The sequence below is a fragment of the Amphiura filiformis genome, chromosome 6, assembly GCF_039555335.1.
Source record: "Amphiura filiformis chromosome 6, Afil_fr2py, whole genome shotgun sequence".
Lineage (NCBI taxonomy): Eukaryota > Metazoa > Echinodermata > Ophiuroidea > Amphilepidida > Amphiuridae > Amphiura > Amphiura filiformis.
The window spans coordinates 48,012,755-48,031,054 of NC_092633.1; the positions used below are offsets into that span (position 1 = coordinate 48,012,755).

At 34.7% G+C, this 18,300-nt stretch overlaps 1 protein-coding gene across 1 annotated transcript; it reads right to left on the reverse strand.

The window, feature by feature from the left end:
• Positions 1 to 3,473: 3,473 nt before the first annotated feature.
• LOC140154572 (prestin-like) lies at positions 3,474 to 18,088 on the reverse strand. Its single transcript, XM_072177139.1, has 14 exons — positions 17,794 to 18,088; positions 16,395 to 16,505; positions 13,027 to 13,184; positions 11,730 to 11,894; positions 10,311 to 10,493; positions 10,083 to 10,165; positions 9,783 to 9,930; positions 8,790 to 8,903; positions 8,593 to 8,670; positions 7,320 to 7,415; positions 6,457 to 6,633; positions 6,149 to 6,283; positions 3,814 to 4,030; positions 3,474 to 3,487 (listed from the first exon to the last, which is right to left on the reverse strand). Exons 1-14 carry the CDS (start codon positions 18,086 to 18,088, stop codon positions 3,474 to 3,476), a joined length of 1,974 nt encoding a protein of 657 aa, XP_072033240.1.
• Positions 18,089 to 18,300: the final 212 nt, after the last annotated feature.

The following is an 18,300-nucleotide window of genomic DNA, read 5'->3' on the forward strand; positions in this document are numbered from 1 at the left end:
GTTTTCAATGGATAGGGCTGCGGCCAATGTTTGTCGCGGCAGAAAATTAATTTCTATGTCTGTCGCAATGGAAAGCACTTGGAAGACGTCGGACTATACACTAACTTTAAGAGTCAGGTAATTATAAATTAATTAATAAATGTATTCCACGCGCCTCATTTTAACATTGAGTTATTTAAAATGTATGTTACTTACCTGTACAATTCTGGATTCCGTAAAAACTCGATAGTTAGCATATGTGCTTACTATTGAGCGCTTTTAAAAATGCAAACGTGAAGAGCCCCATCCACAAAAGTTTAAAGCGTTTTGAGCAAATCATCAATACACATAGTTATATACGTACAAGTAAACTTGCAAATGTGTGTCTCAACCCCATTAGCTCAGTTGGTAAAGTGTCGGACTTTGGTACAACTTTTTGAGATTATTAGTGTCATTTTTATTATGTTAAACTGTATTTTTATCTTGTATATTGATGTATTGATGATGCCGGTGTGAGGTGCACCGACAGTCCCCCTGGGGATTTTGTCGGTGGGCCTCTCACTGGTGTTACTCTTGCCATTCTAATGTTGTTTGCTTGCAGCTGGTCTGCTGTTTTATGCATATTATTGTTTGTATAATTCTTAAGTTAAAATCATTTATTGTAAATTAAGTTTGGTAGTTTTTAAATCTGTAAAGCGCATTGAGGAATCTGAGATTCACAATGCGGTATATAAATGCTGTGTTATTATTATTATTATTATTATTACACTTTTATGTTTTCAAAAGAGCTCGACAGTAAGCACATATGCTAACTATCGAGTGTTTACGGTAAATAGTTATGAATGAAAGGTTTGATAAATTCAGGCTGTATACGTGCATTATATCTCCTTCTGTCAACGCTAGAATGTATGTCAAATCTATAATTATTATAACGGGTCTCATCTATCCAGTGATACCACAACAACTATTATTTCCCCCGTCTATATGACGACATAATGTGAGCGCGACCTCGCAGATTGGAGGGGGGTTGTTCTGACAAAAGTGTATGCGATTTTCATCTAAAAGTTTCTAATAACTATGAAAGGAAATTACTATTTTAAGGAATAGGATAGCAGATTTTGCACAATAGTTTTGTGGGACATGGGAACACATCAGACACATCAAATTACATGAATACGAGGAATGTCCTTCTGATATCAAATAATTTAGATTTTATTGAAATTTGCGATATAATACAAATTTTATGGCAAATCATTAAAAGCATTTTTTTTTCAAAAAGACCTAAAATTATAAGGTCTTTTGGGGAAAAATATATTTCTTCAATATCAATGATCACAATTTACAAATAACAGACGCCTTTTCATCCCAGCTACATACACTTTTAATTACACCGTTAATTATTTAGTCGCACTTGCCTTAATGTAAATAATCCTCGTTACCTTCCTCTAATTTAGAGCCATAAGTTTTCCGTCTTCTACTTTTAACATTTCGTTTTATCAAATGTCTCCACATCTACGTTGAAATATAGCATGATTAGATAGGCTTTGGCAGCGATGTGGAGGTTGGTTGGGGTATTATTTATCGCACTTTTTACACGTTTATGTTATTAAAAACATCAACAGACACACATTTTTAGATTTTTTTCTCTGTATTTGATTCACTTTTTTCAATAATTTCACTTGAAATCCGTTTTCTACCTCGGATTCCGTGAAATTCGTCCGTTTTCCGTATCGCGGAAAATGTATGGCTCTACTCTAATTTCTCCACAAAACAACCCCAAAACAAACAAACAAACAAACAAAAAACAAACAAACAAAAAACAACAATATATTAATAAAGGATCCTAGCAATAAATAGCTCAATCAATTTAAAACTACTATAATATTTTTCAATATTTACCGAATGCCAAGAGTATTATTTCGTGTATGTACATTACATCAATAACACTACCATAATTATAACATATTAATTATTATGTGTGATTTATGCACCATACTCGTGTAAGCTAATTTACATGAAATATATTAGTTCCTCATGGCCAACTGCACAATCACAATTATATATTTCACGCTCTCTTAATATAGACATTCATATTATTATCGGTGCAAACAGTACATTTATATATATTTCACTTACACAATAGCCTCTGCTTTGGATGTTTTATTTTGGCGCCCGGGTTTTGGCGTTGAAGTTTCAATTAAAGAAACGATTCATTATAAACACACTGAATCGCTTGACAACTGTATTTGCTAGCCTGCGATCAAAGTTCGAATCGCAACATTGTTGATATCATAAGTCATAGTTCACTATTGTGTAATTGAATACATTGAAAATAAATTAATTCGTAATATGTGATACGACCAAGCAAAATCAGTCGGAACTCGGAATTATTGATTTTGAGATATAGCCAAACAAAAACATTGCCTCCTGTTTCTTGCTGTTTAGGAAGCTATTTAAGGTTATCAACTATTTTAAACTGTTGGATTTGGTAGTTCACAGCATCTTGCGAATGGTAGTGAGCTTTGGCAAAAATTGTATTGATATTTTCATAGCGAGAGGATAGAAGAATTCAAATATCACAGATATACTTTGAATGCTGGAATTGGTAATAATTCGTTATATTCTTGAGACACGCCTTGGCGCAATAGATGATTGGAAAAAGACACACTTGTATGGCGTGCAATAGGTGACTGGAAAAAGAAACATTTGTAAGACGTTCTCTGCATGAAGAATGGAATAATTCCTTTTCTTTTAATTGTGACTTTTTTTACAGTATAGTGACAATGCTCGTAATCGGCGGGAATTATTGGGCTTTTACCACTAAAAGCCCAATAATTCCCGCCTTTTTCCAGTCACCTATTGCACGTCATACAAGTGTGTCTTTTTCCAATCATCTATTGCGCCAAGGCGTGTCTCAAGAATATAAATAATTATTACCAATTCCAGCATTCTTGTTCACATCTTTTTCATTTAATTGGATATCAATGAATTTTCCCTCTATAACTTATCCTTCAATGTCAGAGGTTTTTCTGGGTATATTTAGCTCCTTAATGTTTCGAGGTTTATAGCACTCGTTGTTGTCACGTTTTCTTCAAGCTAAATGTGGAGGAAACAAACGAAAGAAAAATGTTAAGAGCTTTATTGATACATATCTAAACAATTATGTGTCTGTTATTATTAAGATTTACTCTTGAATCTTGAATGAATATTAGATATTAAAAAGTATAATTAAAAAAAAAAGAAGGAAAAAAGATTGATTAAATAAAACAGTCTAACCCATTACTTCAGGCTCAATTTACCAATCTCTAACTTACGTCAGTGCCACGCCTTAACCGACCGCCATGCATACAACTTAACACTGCGTCGTGTAAACTCACATACATACGACCAAGATCTATTTCATTATTCTTGTTAATAGTGGATGATTTCAATAATGATTGACGAACTGTTGCTGTAAAAAAGCACGATCAAACTGAATATGACGAGAAAAGTGTCTATAATAGGGTGCCTGAAATAAGGGGTTATAATTAAAATGATAAACTTATTGTATGACATACTGGCAATTCCCACAGTTGTTTGATGTAGTCATTTATTCATTTCTCGAACAACATTATTATAATGTTCAATTCAAGACCTGGACAATACCAATGACTATCTCACTACTATAATATATTTAGCTATTTTTAACATAGATTTTTTTTTTCATCAACTTGTTCATTTTTTTTTGGCTTTTTTGTGGTAATTTACTAATTATTGTTCTGTAAACTGGCACACCCCATACACATAGAAGCCATTTGTAGTATTTGTAAATTTGAATGAAATAAGAACACGAACCTCGGCAATTAGCAAAAATGACTTGTACATTCACTTTGTTATAGTCGGCTGTTATTACTTGTAGTGTTTTAAGTCCAACTAAGTCAATATAACTGGACATGCTGCAATCAATTATCACTGTGTGCAGACACGTGCTAGCGTCATGATCAGGCGATGATATAGACGTGCTTACGTCATGATCAGGAGTTGATAGAGACGTGCTAGCGTCATGATCAGACTGAAAGTAAAGGAAGAAAACAAAACCGTTGTGTTACAGAAAGTGAAGCTAGAATGTTTTAACAGTTTGCCTCGCACTTCACACCTTCGGGTTGAATTGTTATTCGACATTCTACAAAAGTCAATATACTGCGCCAAAATCATATGAAAGGTTTAACTGCAAAAAACGATTCTCTTATAAATGCATCTACGCACAGTTTTTCACCTCGATACAACCGGGCACACAAATATTTCCAGCACAGCAGTCTGTGTTATACTACACGTTTGAGTGGAAAGCATCATAAGAGCTGTGTGAGATATAGTGGAAAATAGGATTCTGTGATTCTGGTTTTTGTCAAAACCTCAAGTGTTCCCTTCGTCCATTCAGAATTTATATCAAATGAAAGCTAACACTTCATCCTAAAACACTTTTCCCCATTTGGTCAACATGCATAACGCAATTCAATTTTATAGCAAGGCGAATGTGGTAAGTCTGTTGAAAACTACCTATCAAGCACATTTTTTGACCAAATGTTTTATGTCATTAAATGAAAGAGAACACTTATATTGTCCATATACTAGATTCATTTAAATGAGCAATGACCAATTCTCTTTAAATTGCAAATCTTGTGCAAACAGGTACGATTTTCGCCTTAGCTGTTTTGTCATACAGTTGTAAATTCAATGAACTATGACTTTGCTAAAAATTGATATGTGTCCAAACACTTAAAACAAAAGCCATATCTTTATGACATTAAATCTAAATTACAAAGTACAGATATCGATAGATATAGAATGTTGTTCTGCGTACTTTGATACCTTATTCGACACGATGCGATTTTGTTCCACTAAACTATACTCATATGAATGATAATGGTCGAGTTTCAAAAGTGACAAATTTACATATTTCCTCCTTTAAGGCGATAATATTCGTTGGCTGTATTCCATAGTGGCGAATAGTGGGAGCACCGCGAATAAACAACTCTTTGAGAAAATCAGGTTTGAAGAAATGTCAATATGAAATCGAGTGATTATATTTCATTATTGATGTGAAATTTCCGTAGTAAAATTAGTAAAATAAACATATTTTATCATCTATACTTTAAAGAAAATAAATAAAGACATATTGTTACTGGTTAAGTGAAAACAATAAGTACAAAACTATACGTCACTATGGAAAACGCGCAAAACGCAATACCCTAACCTACGCCACCTTAGTCGCCGTGTAATCCCTCTGGCCTTACTTTTCGCCGGTTTCATTCTATAGTGGCTTATCGGTCCGATACGTCACTATGGAAAATACAAAATACGTCATTATAATATATATGCCAATTCAAAAACGGGTTCAATAAAGCGGATGAAAACTTATTCCGCTGTGATCAATATCACTTGTCACTTTTGAAAAGCTCTCTTTTTTATTCAATTTAGGGGAACAATTTTGGCACCTTTTTGTCCTCATAAAATGATTAAAAAAACATAAGAAATCAAACAAATTTAAAGTGATGAAAAATTCTCACTTTTTTCCTCACAAAGTAATAAGAAACATAACGAAGGGAAAAATTTCTAAAGTGTTAAAAAAAACCTCACTTTTTCCATCACAAAATAATATGAAATATAAAAAATTTGCAAAGTGAGGAAAAGAGTGAGGATTATTTTTCTCATTTTTAACTTCCCCTAAATCGTGCCTCAGCTGATTCAATTTGCTGTAAGTTCAAGTAAAATAAAGTCGTATTGTACCGAATGAGGTATCAAAATTGGTTTTAGTATCTTTAAGAAGTTGCTCTTGTTTTATGTATTTGGCTACTTTTTGGCGCAGTATATTAACACTGAAAAATATTGTTATCCTTGTGCATTATACTTATTGATACGTTAAGAACACGTCGATTTATACTGTTACGGTTGGTTCTCATTATTTTGGATGTGATATGTGTGTCAATCATTATTGGACTCAAAACAAACATTATTATTAACTCATCCAAAAAAAGGTGGCCTCAACCCAAACAAACAAAAAACTGGTATGAAAACATTCAACCGAGCAATGATATATTACAAACAGCGCATTTAGACCGCACAGCCACCTCGTCAAATAGACCTACCTTCACCTGTTACGAGAAATAAAACTCAATCAATATCACCTTACCTTTTCATTTGGCATCAACGGGTTTTGTGGGTTAAAACCAGCCTTTTTATAGAGCGAGCTTTTGAAATGAGCAGCATTAATGAAGCTTAATGAGGATGAAAACCGAAATATTTTGATGCCAGGAAATTCTTCCACCTGCAGACAAACAGACAGACACAAACCACCACCATTGTGGTCATTTAGAAGTAATAGTGGCATCAATAATTAACTTTCAACACATTTGTACTCTCAAAATGAACATATTTGATTATTTACAATTTTACATTTGTATTTTGTTCCAAATAAAAAACAAATGTGACCTAACTTACACCTGGTACATATGCAACATCCCTGTATATATCCGTGTTGGGTACTCGGCCCATGAGGGCGCAGTATGGATTCTGATTTCGGATGACAATTGTTATTAAGGCAATTATTACTGCAATAAGTAGGCCCAGGTCAACGCCAAGCAAGACGACAAATGTGAACGCAAACATCCAAATTGACTGTCGAACAGAAAAACGACGTTTATATAAAATTGAAGCTTACAGTGTTTTGGGTTAGCGTTAGAAGTCACTATTCTCTAATTTGTAATATTAAAGGAAGACATTATGACTTATATAATCGAATCACATGGTTTTATTTAAACAAACTCATATTTGCCATAAAAAAAACGAATAAAAGCAGTCGTTTCTCAACAAGCGATGTTCAGAATTCCAGCGCCGAAATTGCATAGTGCAATGATGTCATGGTTATATGTGCTCAATTGTCGCCAGCCTTCATACTGGGACGTCATTGCAATTTCGGCGTCCGGGAATTTTGAATATCGCGTGTTGAGACACGACTGTTTTTATGGTCAATATGAGTTTGTTTTAAATAAAACCATGGGATTCGTGCTTGATAATTATTTTCCTAACATATAATTCATAATGTTGTGATTGCCGAGGACTTCTTTTAAAAGAGCAGGGGTAGGAGATAGTTGGGCTAGTTGTAACTAGACGTTAAGAAAGACGCATCGACACAAGTTTCAAAAGGGTACATTTGGATGCATGTATTAATTCCAGTGACTGAAATGGTAAAGATTGACTTGAAATAACAGGTTGAATGAATAATAATGTAACTGTGTCTGATTTGTCTGATGAAAGTTAGATGTAGGACTTATTTTATTAATGAATAAAAGAAATTTACTTACGAAATCAAAGATGGACACTTTCCACAGCATTGGTAGATCAGATACCTGTCTAAACATCCCTCGTAGTGCGATTACTATGATGGCGGCAAGTACACACTGTAGTATAAAGTAATATTGTCCATGGATCACGGTTGTTTGATGCCTGTAGAATTGGCTTCATTATTAAGCAAATGCAAACTATAAGTGGCGCTATTTATCCTAAATAATATTTCGAAATTTGCAAGGGGTAGGTAATCAATACTGCCATTAAAACAGATGGATTAGGCGAAACAAGCAACAAAAACATTTTATAAACACATTTCATCAAAAAAATAAAATGAATTATTTTATTTATATTAAAAGCTTGAAAGAGTAATTTCCAGTAACTAAATAGCGTCACCAATCTTGTCATAAATAGATACATCTTATATCCGAAAAAGCTTTTAAAAATGCTTTGAAAGTGAATAATGTTGTAAATAACAGGACATTAAAGTTGAAAAGCATCTGCATACATTAGCATGATGCCTAAAATTAGGTAGCACATGAAATTTTATTTTGAAAAACTAATAAATGATCACATCAAACAACCGTGGGATTAAAGTAATTATTGTCTATTGATTAATTTTAATTCGATCAAAGCATGCAGTGCAGAAGTATTTCAGAGAAAGGTCAGGTGCAGAGGTGAGAAAGCAGTGAAAGTATGGCAGGAATTAGATGAAAAACAAATGGGGTTCTTTGTAGAACCAACAACAAGTTCTGTAGCCAAGAAAAAAGGTTCTTTGTAGAATCTTCAGCTAGAAGAACCTTTATTGGGTCCATCAAGAAAGAACCCTCAAAGGGTTCTAAGTAGAACAGAAAAAAGGTTCTTTATCTAAGAAAATGATTTTTAGTCCCAAAAAGGGTTGACACTACTTTTCACTCTTCTTAACTTTATGATGAGTCCCTGAATATTAAGTAATTAGACCGTTCCTAAGTCGATTCAAATCTTAAAGGTTCTTTGTAGAATTTTTGAAGGTTCTTTACAGAGCCTTATCACTCCTTAGGGTTTTGTATGCGGGGCAAAAATGTTGCACTTTTTTTTCTAAGAGTGTACGGCTTCGTAACCTTAACGTAATTAACTAATGCCTATAATAATGTTAAGGGGATGATTATTTCAGGCCTTAGGCCACAGCATCCCCTCTCTAACATTGTGTACATTCTGTTGTTGTTGTATATATGTATTTGAATGAAAATAAAAGATACGATAATGTTAAAAGAAGAAACAGAGAAAGGTTACAAGTTACAACAACGTTACCTCAGGTAGCTGCGTTAACAGCGGTCCCAGCCAAAGCAAAATGACCAACACAACGATTGAAGCAAATATACTTGCCAACTGCGAGTATTAAAAAACAAGATTAGAGATATATGTATCGCTGCTAAAACCAAGATGGTATTAATATTTGAAAACTTTATAAGATTTGTAGTTATGTTTGTGATTCATTATGAATTTACCTGAGTTTTTCCTCCAGAACATTCTTGTACCGTAGTCCGTATCATCGAAGTAGCTGAAGGGAAGCATTGAAAAAATGAACCCACAAAATTGCTGCTCCCGCACGCAATCAATTCCTGAAGTATAAAATGACAAGGGATCAGATGAAAAATAAAATGGACAGGGAAAGAGAGAGAAGCACACCAAAAAAAAAAAAAGATGGTGACAGAGAAACCAATAGAAAGATAAATATCAGTTTTATAATATGGATGGAATTTGCTACTTTAGGATAGGACAAAATTTGTGTATCAATTTGTACGATTTCAAACTATCATTACTATATAATAGAATATTTAAAAACCCTTTTCCCTATTTTATTTTAAGTTAAGCATGTGGCGTGTCTCAAAGTTCCCAAACTAAGAAACAAATTTTATAATTATAATTATCGCATTATGTCTTTAGTATTTGCCTGTTATAAAATCGGCTTATCACAGAGCCATAATACAGGGCTCTGTTGAAGAGTCAAAATGGCCGCTCAACGCTCGACGTTCGAAATTATCAGTGATAACAATGTTTAAAAAAAATGTAAATTACTTCAATCCTACAACACATTTTATACCTATATTTTTTGCGTAAACTGTTCGATTTACGCCCGAATGTAAAAAATCTGTGAAAGAGATACGTAATTAGATTATTCAAACAAGGTGGGAAAGAGCGGCGGTATTTTTAATGTCGTCTGCCATATTTACATAATTCATAGCTCATTACCATGCAAAGTCCAGTTCTTACACTGACCAGCTCTTACACAAGCTCCCGCTCTAATGATTTAGTATTCATAACAAATGGTAGTCATGTTGGTGAACAGTGTCAGAGGGACAGGTCTCTAGTTTGATTCCACATCTATGCATACCTATCACCTATTGTATGGGATTTTTCATGTGAATTACGCCGTGGAGGCCACTTGGTGGACAGACTTTTATTTAAATGAGGATGTGTGACGTAGGGTGGAACATTACCTGATTTGCATCCACTTCGTAATTATATTTCCTCGCAAATAACTGAGCCATAGAAATAGACATGGCAAAGCCTACGGTAGCAATAGCGATAGCTGCAGCGATGAGAGAACCGAAGTATTTGGTTGGTGGTAAAACTGGAAACGGGAGGCTGCAATTGAAGGCAAATCAAGGTAAACTACCTTAGTGATTGGCTTTTGAAACTTTTATTACTATATTTATTGGGTTGTTACCAATTAAGGTAAGATTTACCCTGTGATGAACATGAACGAGTTAAACCATATTTATTGCACGTATACTAACCCCGTTGGTATATCACCGACTACACGAAGGTCATATTTTTCCTCAAATTCTCCAAAATAAGAAGACAATGTTCCGAGTACAACCTATATTAAAGATGTATAAAAATCAAAGAACAAAATCGGTTACCTTTTGATATTACGTCAAATATTCACACCTACAGTCAGTGGTGGCGCTAAGAATATTTTTCTTGGAGCGGAGAAGGGGGGGGTGAAATTTTGTCCTACTTACGACTAGTAGTTCAGAGGGTATTGGTAGTTTCTGTCCTTTCTGGCCCTCTTTCCTGCACCAGCCCTTGGCAGCTTGTCTATCATTGATCTCACCGATAACAACAAGTATCAGAAGTAATATTATTGATACAATAATTGCACACGTGTTAGCAGTAGATAACTCGGAGAAAAATTCCATATTAGCCTGAAAAGGTGAATTGTTCAAAAACATTTTAAGTGTAGAAAATTAACTCTTAAAGTCATATTATAACATTTCTGTAAAAATAGATTAGAATTTATTTTCCATAAAATGTTAGCTTTTACTGTCAGATATGTCCCCTTTTAATTATGAGCCGAACAAGTGAGGTAAAGCATAGTTACCAAAATTGTTATTTACTACTAGCGCCCATTACTCCCGCGGTTGTAATACGGTACGATCTTCTGTGTGTGTGTGTATGTGTATCCCGCACGCCGTGTTCGTACTGTGCATACGTGTTCGACTAAAATTTCCATCGTAATAATAAAACGCCGGTTCCATCGTTTTATTCAAAATCTCGGATTTTGAAAAAAACTACAGCACCTAAAGACTTGATTTTTGCAGAGTATCTTTATTGACTAAAGTACATTACAATCCTTTAAAACCAGAATTTAAAAATTTTTTGAGGGCGTTCTCCTCAGCAAATGTTATAATATGGCTTTAATATAGCATTACAAAATAAATTAACTCTTAATCATAACATTGCATAATTTCTACACTTTTAGACAATGATACCAGTTATAAAGAAACACGTTAGTTTTCTTCAAACACTTTCTATAAAGGGCGTTATGCTATTGTTCCGTTTTGTTCCCTTTTCAGCAGTTTTTCTTAACCCTGGAATTATGAGTCTGCTTAATTGTTGGGCTAAAGTATGTAAAAGTATACATATCTAGAATGGCAAAGTCCGTCCGCGAGGTCAACTTTGGCCAAAACATTTCAGTTTTGGAGATCATCTCAAAAAAGCAGAGCTTTAATTTGTCCTTGAAATAGCCAGTTTACTAGTTTGTCATAAAAATAAGGGACATAAAACATGACCCAGCGAGGGAATCACTTCAATCAGATGACATGCGGCAAATCGTCATCAAATGTTGACAGTTGGTAACAGGTGTCATGTTGTAAGCATTTTTAGCCATATTTTGGTTTAATGTCTTAGCTTGGGGTGGAAGTTTCTTGAAAAAAAGTTCGCCCACCTTTAAAAAGTTAACTTTTTTCGTGTCACTGATGAGCAAAAAAAATTCCTCCACCCCATCCCAAAGTATACATTAAAATCGACCCCCCCCCCCTGACTCAAGCTTCCATGCCCTCTATGAGATTCAAACGGTGCGTCCGTAAAGTGGACTGATTTGTTTATGCAGTTGGAAGTGTAATAGCCTGGTTGGTTGGCTTGGTAGTCAAGTAACTTACGTAGATGAGTGCAAAAGGTCCGGTATATCTTGCGACTCTGACTCCAAACAGCCTAGGAAATTGATTTGTGAAAACGTGTACTGCCACGCCTGCTGTAAACCCTTTAATCAATGGTTCAGATAAATATCTTGTGATGATGCCAAGACGAAGTATACCCATGCTGATCTAAATGTAGAAACTTTGTTTTGTTAAAAATACATAGTAAAGGGCGGCTTCAAAACTCAACCACCAGTTGCCTCCGGTTCCGTTCGGTTAGAGCCGATTTCTGTTGTTCCAAACAATGGAACGTAGTTCAACCGCCATTGACCGGCGACCGGTGATCGTCATTAACATTATGCATACATGAAGATAGTGTGGTGTGGATATTAATCATTGAGACAAAAGTTTCTACGTTAATATCTATCAAAAGATACACAGACAAACTACACAAATATTTGTTAAAAAATACTTGCTTTTTCCTCAACATTTATTTTCAAAAGTCCATATACCCTCCTCGAGACAGTAATTTAAACTCCTACAAAAATGAGCAGTTTTTGAGAAAATTACAAAATTTTATTTTTTATTTTATTGCCTCGTGGAAGGTATACGGACTGAAAGCGTGAGATTGGTAATCACTACATATCTTCTATACATAATAATTGATTGAGTTTAAATAATTATATTTAAGTAGCTTGTTGCCTCAATTGCATTAAGGGTAGACGCGGTATTGTTGGTCGAAGCAGCCAAAATATCGATTCTCATTATCTAAATCAATACATTATTGAAAAATTATACTTTGATGTTGTGCAAAATTTCATTCTACAAACCATATACTTGATTTATTGTTGTTAATGAGTTATGTACGTTTTACAAAAGTGTTATTGTTTCAGCCCTTTTTGCAACAACAACAGGATCTACAAAGGTATATCTGTGATATTTGAATCCTTCTACACACTTGCCATGAAATGATCTATGCAATTTTTGCCAAAGCTCACTACCATTCGCAAGCTGATGTGAACTACCAAATTGCAACAGTTTAAAATAGTTGCTAACCTTAAGTAAGTACACCTTATAGTACAACAAATTCAAGTAACTCAAACTATATCGGGTTATGACTTGTGGCTAGTAAAGCCACTTTGAATTCGGTCGTTTGACAAAAATAATTTTTTGGTTGTCTTCAGCCCAAAATTTTGGAAATAAGTTTTTTAACTTACGTAATTAAACAATATTTTGGATTCCTCAATCAAAATAAGGCAACAAGTACCATCAATTTAATGAAGTATTAAAGTTCAGCAAAAAATAAAGTTTAGGAGTATACCTGTATGATTCCAACAAGTAGAGACAACGATATAGCTACTTGTATTCGTAGTTCGGTTTCCTCGTTAAAATCTAACTGTCCATTTCGGGTACTTATTTCCGCAGACACTATATCATCAATTGCGTAACCAGCCATTATACTAACCGCCGGCCAGGTACCTTAAAAAAGCAAGTAAATTTAGCGACATAATAATAGAAATCGTTATTTTGTGAACGATAAACTTGTTATCTTCGGTCGCATCACACACGGTTCTATTCGAGATGCTTGACCTTATTGATGTGTTTGGAGCTCTTCAAATCCACCAGCTTACAGACTTTATTCCTTTCTAATTAATGAGATAAAACATTTTGATTTTGGCCTATTTGCTGATATTTCTAAAACTTGTTTCACATATAGCACTACTCAACAACGCAAGGTACTTTGATGCATTCATTTTTACGTATAGATGAATAGACCTCAATTTTTATCAACAAAGGCACTGGTATATCGATATGCTTGAGTGAACACCATGGAACCACTACACTGTTGAATAGCCTTATTGTGATGTGGCGGGAGTTTTAAAAACACGAGTCCTGAACAAAATATGATGCGCGCGCATACTGTCAGGCAAAAAACAATGGAAATTATGATGATGCGTCCGAATACTGCCAGGCATTTGACGTCAGAAGTCAACTCATCTATACGGTGCTCTCACTTTATGACGTCACAGCGCCATATTATGGAGCATGTTGTTACTTATTTTGGTATCATTGAATAGAGATAACCTATAGCTACCCGTTGATATAGAATAAAATATTAGAACCTAAGGGTGTAGAATGCACACAGAGAAGCTGGTACCCCTCCCACCTTAGTTAAGAGCGTAACCAAATTATCATAGTGCAGTTACGTCCACGGCAAATTCACCGTGACCTTTCCAGCCACAAACCAGCTTATTGAAGATTAAACCGATATATGCAGTACTAAACCATTATATAGTAATCTATTGTCCAATGCAAATTTATTACCACCTGATAATATTAATCCAATAAGCGACCGAATTGTCCGCTACGGGCGACTAATCCAATCGATAATGACGCTATTGACATGTACGAGCGGAGCTCCACTGACCGAGTTTTGGGGTATTTTTCACTGAAAGGCAGCTGTTTGCTGTCATTTACTCATCAAGGCGGACCACCGTTATTATAAGGACTATGCCAATTATTTAAAGATTGACATGTAGAGAATAAGCCATACTTGATTGACAGAAAGTACTAAATTTGTACCTATGACGGTTTTATGACACCAATCTTCCAAATATGACCAAGCCAGGGCTGCCCTGTGAAGCAAAATGTGCATTGGAATAACACAGCGAGTTTGGATAGATGGTAGGATTTCTTTTTAATAAAAATGTATGTTCTCCCGTTATTAAAGCTTGTACCGGGTTGAAGATTCAGATATTTGGAAAAGAATAAGTAATTGAGACATAGAGCAAGTACTAAAATCATAGCTTTTATACTTTTTGATATATGATGCTAACTAGTTGCTAAACCTCTTAATATGATATTTAATTTGTCTATATCTACTGGGATTGTTCCTGATAAATTAAAAATAGCAAAAGTCATACCATTATACAAAAAAGATGATGCTGAGGCATTCTCAAACTATCGTCCAGTTTCTCTCCTACCGTGTTTTTCAAAAATTCTTGAAACGTTGGTTTGTAACAGATGTACGGATTACATTGACAATAAGCGAATCCTTAACCCCAAACAATTTGGCTTTCGGTCAAAACATTCCACATTTATGGCTATAGAGCAAATGGTAGACAAAGTTACTGCAGCAGTTGAAAGAAACGAAACGACTATTGGAATATTTTTGGACTTATCAAAAGCCTTTGATACAATCGATCATAACATACTCTTACATAAATTAGAACACTATGGCTTTCGTGGTATTGTGTTAGAATGGTTCAGAAATTATCTAAGTAACAGAAAACAATACGTTTATTATAATTCTTATGAATCAGAATCACATGATATTATATGCGGTGTTCCGCAAGGATCCATACTGGGGCCACTTCTATTTATACTCTATGTCAATGATATAACTAATGCATCTAAAGTACTCGAATTCGTCCTTTTTGCAGACGATACCACCATTTTATACTCCCATAAAAACGTAGACCGCCAGACAAACCTTGTTAATGAAGAGTTAAATGAAGTAAGCAATTGGTTTAAAGCTAATAAATTGTCAATTAATGCTACCAAAACAAATTACATGATACTTGGCACACCCAAAATGACATCGATGAATCAAGACCTGCAAATCACACTAGATCACACGACTTTAGAAAGAGTGCATCAAACTAAATTCCTTGGTGTACTAATAGATGAATGTCTCACTTGGAAATGTCACATAGATTGCGTATCTAGAACAATTTCAAGAAATGTTGGTGTCATGAATAAATTGAAACATTTTGTTCCAAGTCGTATTTTATTTACACTTTATTGTACGTTAATATTGCCTTATTTAAATTATGGAGTACTTTTATGGGGAAATACATGTAAAACTTACTTAAATAAAATTGTAAAAATTCAAAAATGGGCTATTAGAACGGTGGCAAACGTTCACTATAGAGACCACACAGCGCCATTGTTTGCTAATTACAACATATTAAAAGTTGAAGATATGTATGCACTGGAATTAGGTACATTCATGTACAGGCACTCTATAAATGAGCTGCCCTGTTCATTTGATAATTATTTTACCAAACGTTCTGACATACATAACTACAAGACACGATATGTAAATTACCTAAATCTAACCAAAAATAAGAAAGTCTTTTCTGATCATGCCATACGTACAAGAGGTCCCATTCTTTGGAATTCTTTAGATAAACATCTGAAAGCTTCAAAATCTGTTAAACATTTCCGCAATCAATTCAAAACAAAACTGATCTCTATATATAATTAATCTTTTCCGTGAGCACCCCCCTTCCCTTGTCTTTTGGTTATGTTATGTGATGTTGATTTATTTTGTTAATTTCATTTGATTTCAGGGAAAGGCTAACTTTCAGACCTTTTTGGTCTTCCAGCCTTTTCCTCCATATGTACCGTGTTTATAAATTATTTTTTATGTAATGTCTTTGATTTTTATGGAAATAAAATATGAATGAATGAATGAATAGTTCATCCCCTATAGCTACAACACAGCGCTACCAGTAGGGTTCAATTGCCTATTGTGAGTGCCCCTGTGTTGTGTGCATACATGTAGTTAACAATAACTGCATGATGTAAGTTGGTATAAATCGGGTGTTATATATGATGTATGATGTACATGGTGATGTATATTTTAATTGAACAAGCCCTCCGTTAAAAGTCTCCGTCACTTACCCACAGATATGTGCCGTGACGTCCCAAGGATGGCATAAGTCAACACCGGAAAGAATGCCACATAGAGACCATTGACTGCTGGCAGTGTGGCTAGGATAGCATAAGCCATTTCTGTAAAATATGATGAGCGATAAATTAACAATAACCGCCACCACCATCACCGCCACCACCGCCACCACCATCACCGCCACCACCATCCGCAGCAGCTGCTTTCGTCATAATCAATATCGTCCTCCTCCTCATTATCATCACTATCCTCATAATCAATATCGTCATCCTCCTCATCATCATCACTATCATCATAATCTTCAACATTGTCATAATCACATGATTAACCCCGTTATCATTATCACCATCATCATCATCAGCAGCAGAAGCAGCAGCACTAACGGCAGCACCAGATTTGTATTCTTTATTCTTTACAACGTCGTCCTTTAAAGTAATCTGAGCTCAAAAAGCAACTTATAATTTCTTAAAATCTATCAAAATGAACCAAAATTGCAACAGAGGATTACTTTACTCAAAACACATGTCAGTAACCAAGCAGTTGCCTAACTGACACGACAGCAAAACGCACTGACATGGAACAGCTTCCTGGACCACTTCACTTTCACAGCCTTATATTTGTTGGCACCCAGCACAAGAAATCTGTGAGAATGCATACAAGATCCTTGCACAGATGATGAAAAGGTGCTGCTTTTTGTTTTTCACACTTTCTTCAAGAAACAGGTATTGTTCCACACTATTCCACTTACTCTTTGGGAATTAACATCTCGATGCAAGGATCTTGTACTCATTCTCCAGGTTTCCTGTGCTGGGTGCAATTATTGGGCTGTGAATGTGTCAGTGTATTTTGCTGTTGTGTCAGTAAACGTGTGTGTAATTTTGGTTCATTTTGAAGGACATTTTTTTTAAGATATGACCTTGTGAAAAATTATAAGTTTCTTTTTGAGCTGAGTTTATTTTTTCATCTTGATACTAACTATCATATTCTGTACCTTTGCTCCTTTCCTCACGACTTGTTATTTTGGGCGCTTTGATTTAGACATCGTTCAATATTTACGCCAGTTTTGGAAAAATATTGACATAAAATTTACGAGTTTTGGAAAAATATTGACATACAATTTAGCATCCACCCTCGTGTCCGCATAAAAGGTTTGATTTGCCAAATTTTCTCCATTTAAAAGTTATCATTCTCCCTCATGGTTCAAATAATACAATTCCTTCTCAAGACCCCACACTGTTTTTGGATTCACACAAAACTCCCACCCCGTTGCGTTAATATTGTCCGGTTCCTGTTTCTTGCTTATTTCGGTCTTATTTGTCCTATTTAAAATACTTTCGCACTCTTTCTTTTCCTCACAGTACAAAATGATAATTATTATTTAATATATAATACCTTGAGGAACTCTCATAATGCCTGTGGTGATGCCTGATATCGTATCTCCTACTAAATCACTCTTGATTTTGTAGTTAGGTAGCCACTTAACAATCGGAACTAGCCTTTGAATAAAACACCATAAACTCGACGGTGTTAGTTCTATTTTATCAGCAATCTTTTTCAGTTTATCCAAATTTGAATCATCTTTTTCTAAGTGATTATACTCCTCCTGAAATTTATTTTCACTGTAGATTGGTCGGTCAATTTCGAGTTGCGTCCTTGCAACAGGATCTCCGGTGTTACTAGTAGTCATTTTGATCACATACGCTGACATTTATAATATCTGTTGGAATCAAGCTCAATATTTTAACAGTGGATAATAATAATAATAATAAAAAAATAATTATAATCACAATAATAATAATAAGAACCGGTCATTTCCATTAATATATGTGACCAGATCCAACAAAACCCGGAACAAGTTGCCAGGCATTTTTTGAGTTATAGGGCTTTAAAGATTACATT